General features: G+C 42.3%; 1 protein-coding gene across 1 annotated transcript; it reads left to right on the top strand.

Annotated features, from left to right (window-relative positions):
* Positions 1 to 291: 291 nt before the first annotated feature.
* Positions 292 to 5,214, top strand: LOC113625574 (kelch repeat and BTB domain-containing protein 7). Its single transcript, XM_027116152.1, has one exon. It carries the CDS (start codon positions 859 to 861, stop codon positions 2,902 to 2,904), a length of 2,046 nt encoding a protein of 681 aa, XP_026971953.1. The 5' UTR covers positions 292 to 858; the 3' UTR covers positions 2,905 to 5,214.
* Positions 5,215 to 5,725: the final 511 nt, after the last annotated feature.

Raw genomic sequence — 5,725 nt, 5'->3', positions numbered from 1 at the left:
ATACACTTCAGAACCTTTGAAAAGAAGCAACATTAAACACTGGAAGTTTTCTTTGCAGAAATTGTTCATGGTTTCAACTAAGTGGGTGCCTCATTTTTCATAAATTCTAAAAGAAAAACCAACACTTATTGAATCTTTACATTTTAGCCACAGTGTAAGCACTTAATTATTGTTCTAATCAACAAATATTTATTGAAGCGCTCTAGGTCCTTCGCAGTTTATCTCATTTCATCCTTACACAGTCCTATGAAATACTATTATCCCCATTTTGCAAAGAGGGAAAAGTTCTCACAGAAAAGTTACACAACTAATGAATACTAAAATGGGGCTTCTACTGTGGAGTTCAAACCCACAGCTCTAAACCGTCAAATCCGGGAGAATAAACGCTTCCCAATTCTGTTAGTCAAAGCAGTCATCCCCCAGAAGCCTCGCGATATTACTCGAACTACTACTCCCAACGTGCAAAGCGGTTTCTGTGAAGCCGCCTAAGCGGCAGAGGCCGGAGGGCCTCGGCGTTCCTCGAGGCGCGGAAGGCAACCTGGGAGCCGTAGTTCTTCTGGACGCCTACCGGTATTGCCAGCGCGGCGGTGGCGGATCGCTCGGTTCCAGCCAGTAGGTACTGTGAGGGCGAGCTGAAGCGGAGAAAGGGCGCGGAACTGGAAACGGGTGAGTCAGGCACTGTCTGCGCGTTAAACAGAGGCGGCACCGCGGCGTAGGGTTGAGTTAAGTTAGCGCGGCCCCCGCGCAGTCTCTTTAGGGACACCGCGGTCTTAGCGTCAGCGAGCAGAGGGTGAGGAGGCGCCAGAGCCCGGTCCTTACACCCGTACTCGTCCTCAGCTCTCCGCCAGCATCTCCACCATGCAGTCCCGGGAAGAAGCTCCGCGCTCTCGCCGCCTTGCCAGTCCCCGCGGCGGAAGGCGGCCCAAGAGGCTTTCCAAGCCCTCGGTTTCGGCTTTTTTCACGGGCCCGGAGGAGCTGAAGGACACGGCCCATTCCGCAGCCCTGCTGGCCCAGCTCAAGTCCTTCTACGACGCGCGGCTGCTCTGTGATGTGACCATCGAGGTGGTCACGCCTGGCAGCGGGCCTGGCACGGGCCGCCTTTTTTCCTGCAACCGTAACGTGCTGGCTGCCGCGTGTCCCTACTTCAAGAGCATGTTCACTGGCGGCATGTACGAGAGTCACCAGACGAACGTGACCATGCACGATGTGGATGCCGAGTCCTTCGAGGTGCTGGTCGATTACTGCTACACGGGTCGTGTGTCATTAAGTGAATCCAACGTGCAGCGCCTGTACGCCGCCTCCGACATGCTGCAGCTCGAGTATGTGCGTGAAGCCTGTGCCTCCTTCCTAGCCCGCCGCCTTGACCTGGCCAACTGCACGGCCATCCTCAAGTTCGCCGATGCCTTCGACCATCACAAGCTGCGATCACAGGCCCAGTCATTTATAGCCCACAACTTCAAGCAGCTCAGCCGCATGGGTTCGATTCGGGAGGAGTCTCTGGCAGATCTGACCCTGGCCCAACTGCTGGCCGTCCTGCGCCTGGACAGTCTAGACGTCGAGAGTGAGCGGACAGTGTGCCACGTGGCGGTGCAGTGGTTGGAGGCGGCTCCCAAGGAGCGGGGTCCCAGCGCTGCAGAAGTCTTCAAGTGTGTCCGCTGGACACACTTCACTGATGAAGATCAGGATTACCTGGAAGGGCTGCTGACCAAGCCCATTGTGAGGAAATACTGTCTGGACCTTATCGAAGGAGCCCTGCAGATGCGGTATGGTGACATGTTGTACAAGTCTCTGGTGCCAAAGCCAGAGAGCAGCAGTGGCTGCAGCTCTCTTGTGTCCATGGCAGAAAATCCACCCCAGAGGCTGGGTATGTGTGCCAAGGAGATGGTGATCTTCTTTGGACATCCCAGAGATCCCTTTCTGTGCTATGACCCATACTCAGGGGACATTTACACAATGCCATCACCTTTGACCAGCTTGGCTCACACTAAGACTGTCACCTCCTCAGCTGTCTGTGTCTCTCCAGACCATGACATCTATCTGGCCGCCCAGCCCAGGAAAGACCTCTGGGTGTATAAACCAGCCCAGAATAGTTGGCAGCAACTTGCTGACCGCCTGCTCTGCCGTGAGGGCATGGATGTGGCATACCTCAATGGCTACATTTACATTTTGGGTGGGCGAGACCCTATTACTGGAGTTAAATTAAAGGAAGTGGAATGCTACAGTGTTCAGAGGAACCAGTGGGCCTTAGTGGCTCCTGTACCGCATTCCTTCTATTCCTTTGAACTAATAGTGGTTCAGAACTATCTTTATGCTGTGAACAGTAAGCGCATGCTCTGCTACGATCCTAGCCATAATATGTGGCTGAACTGTGCTTCTCTTAAACGCAGTGACTTTCAGGAAGCCTGTGTCTTCAATGATGAGATCTATTGTATCTGTGACATCCCAGTCATGAAGGTGTATAACCCAGCCAGGGGAGAATGGAGGCGCATTAGTAATATTCCCCTGGACTCTGAGACCCACAACTATCAGATTGTTAATCATGGCCAAAAGTTGCTCCTCATCACTTCTACAACCCCACAATGGAAAAAAAACCGGGTGACTGTGTATGAATATGATACTAGGGAAGACCAATGGATTAATATAGGTACCATGTTAGGTCTTTTGCAGTTTGACTCTGGGTTTATTTGCCTCTGTGCTCGTGTTTATCCTTCCTGCCTTGAACCTGGTCAGAGTTTCATCACTGAGGAAGATGATGCACGGAGTGAGTCTAGTACTGAATGGGACTTAGATGGATTCAGTGAACTGGACTCTGAGTCAGGAAGTTCAAGTTCTTTTTCTGATGATGAAGTCTGGGTACAGGTAGCACCGCAGCGAAATGCACAGGATCAGCAGGGTTCTTTGTAAATATTTTGAAATACTAAGATGTTTCTACTGCTATGGAATATATCTTAAAAAGATGTCCTTTTCTTTTCTGGAAAAAAAAAATTGATTAGGGCTGCACATTTGGCTTAGAAAGGGTAATGTGTGAATTGCTAATGTCATGTTACAAAGTTTAAACAGTCCGTGAAATCAACTATATAATGATATACTGTGCAGAAGGTCCAGATTAAAGTATGCAAAACAATGAACCATATAATTGATTAGAATGCTTGGTGGTTTTCTTCTTTGTTCAAGTATTTGTTGCACTGGTGAATCGTTTTGATTAGTTACACTGTTTATATTTTGATTATCTAATTTAGTCTTGTTAGTTTTTAAATTCTATTTAGTGTTGTGAGGAAATTAGCTTTTTAATTTTTATATAGAAAATTGGACTAGAAATTGTTGGTAGGGTTTTGAAGGTTTATATCTTCCTTCAGAATAATGAAAGTAGTAGATTTCCCAAATTTTCAAATAGTCAGTTTTTAGGATTCTAAGTTAATACAGTTTGTTAAAATTTGGTTTGGTGTTCTTCTCTTCTGCAAAGAAAAAAATTGGACATATCTATTAAGGTTATTAAAGAGTGATTTCATTTTGATAATGTGCAGAATGGTCTTAAGCACTCACAGAAAGTAAAAAAAAAATCAGGATTCCACTGTTTTAAAAGAAATTTCATTTTTATTTTTGGAATATAAAATGTGTATTTGCTAAATGTGACCATTTTTCTGTCTTAAAAAAGACCCATTCTGGTAGCATCACCAACTATTTAGACCCTTCTAAACCAAAAGCAATAGGTAAGTTGCCATATTTTTTCATCTATATCTGATACATGCTTCGTTGAATCAGGGGAACAATCGTTTTTTCACTGGACATGTGATTGGGTAATGTAAATTTTTATCCGTTGGTCATGCCTTGTCTTAAAACGTTTATATGCTCTCCTACAACATTTTGGCTGTATAATTTTGCTGTTTGTCTTAGAGGATTCTTTAGCAGGAAGTGACTTTTGTGAGTCGATACTGGTTTTGAAAATATGTATAAGCTAAAAACAGTGTTTTATTGAGATCGGTAGTAGTTATTGTGTCTATCATAAAATCCAGTGCCAGAAGAGAACTTTAAAACTTTAAGCTGTGTATAGAATTGTTTTATGTAGCGTTGAAATTTTCTGTCAGTTTTGTAAGTCACTGTAAATGATTATCAGCTTGAAGCTATTTTTGTATTAAAAGTTGACAGTTAAAGAACATAAGTGGATGATAGCGTTTGGGGCCAATAGTGAAAGTATGTTTCCTCTAAAATACTTCCCTAAGCAGTGGTGTACATGGTTATTTTATTAGGTTATTTGTATCTGTCCTATATTTCTCTGTGAACCATGCTCCAGTCTGTTTTTTGTTTGTTTTGTATCACCATAATAAGAGAAGGTCTAGAAATAGAGACTAAATTGCACAACATTGACATTGTTAAATACGAGAACATATAGGTGCTTACTTTTGAGGGTCTGTTAATACATATGGTTGTCACAATACATATACACGATAAATGGTGTATATATACAGATGCTTATGTTCTATAAATTTTTCTATACCCACTTAGTTTATCTTCTTGAATCTTTGTTCAGTAACATGCTAATTCCTCTTCTATGTTTATTCTCTAGTGACCAAATGCTAACATTTTTTCACACTGGCAGAGTACTGAGGTGTGAATTTTGAATAAGAAAAGGGAGGGAGAGAGAAAAGGGTTTAAAAAAGCCAAACACACAAATAATGTTTTCTTAGCCATTTTGATTGGCCACCTGAAGAGTCCACAGGACATTTCTGTTCAGCATTATTTAGTGAAATAAGATTGTCACCCTAGCAGCATGTGTTCCTTCAAAACGGCAAACATTTTTTAGTTTTGTTTGTCCCATATCAGGGGTGTCAACAAGCGCTGCTCTTAACATGGAAAGCTGTATCTTAATAGTATTTTCCGACCGACTTTTCTTCACCAATAACTTCTTGTTGATAGCTTTTTGTTTTGTAAGGTCAAAATAGGACAATGCTGGTCTCAACCACATTATCCATCTACAGAATTAGGGTATGCAGCCAGCTGATAAGAGACAGATTCTCTAATGTGTCATTCTCAACCTCTGAGTTAGGTATAAGCTAATTAGTAGGAAAATATTGGTTTACAAAGAGCTTTTCTTAGAAAGGATTTTGGTTTCATGATATGTTTGTGAATTAGGGAATAGATGTTAATTAACCTTTATTTTATAGATAAGTGATTTGTACATGGTTAGTTACAAATAAAACTGGCACTAGAACCCCAGGCCTTCTGACCTCTTAATTTAGTTTCTGCTAAATGTACAAAACCCTTGCTTACATAGTGAGTGACACAAGTAGCAGTGTTGAAATCCCTTCATCACAGGAAAGCGCCTTTGTCTCAGTTTTACAATTAATTGACACAAAATTTAGCAAATTCTCAATATAATGTCATTTGCAGGATTACTATTTATAAGACTTCGAATGATCTTATTTTTTGTCTCTGTCTGCCTGAAGTCTGAAAAGCTCAGAGAACCCAAATTATTTCAAATAATTTAAATATTCAAACGGTTAGCATTGGTATTTTCAAAAGTATAAAATATAAGACTAATTTAGCAAATAACTTAATTTGGGTTTAGGATTAAATTTAATGTCCTTCTATCTCCTCTAGTTGAGCAGTGTTGTTTTGTTTTGTTTTGTTTTTCTGTTTTGTACCTGGATCTTATTGAGAATCTGATGAAAGCTTTTGACCCATTCCCCAGAAAAATGTACATGTTTATGTTTTCATAATTTCAAAG

This window comes from Aethalodelphis obliquidens, unplaced genomic scaffold (genome assembly GCF_003676395.1).
Source record: "Aethalodelphis obliquidens isolate GAN/ISIS:26980383/991018 unplaced genomic scaffold, ASM367639v1 scaffold16, whole genome shotgun sequence".
NCBI lineage: Eukaryota > Metazoa > Chordata > Mammalia > Artiodactyla > Delphinidae > Aethalodelphis > Aethalodelphis obliquidens.
This window is presented reverse-complemented; position numbering and strand designations above follow the sequence as displayed.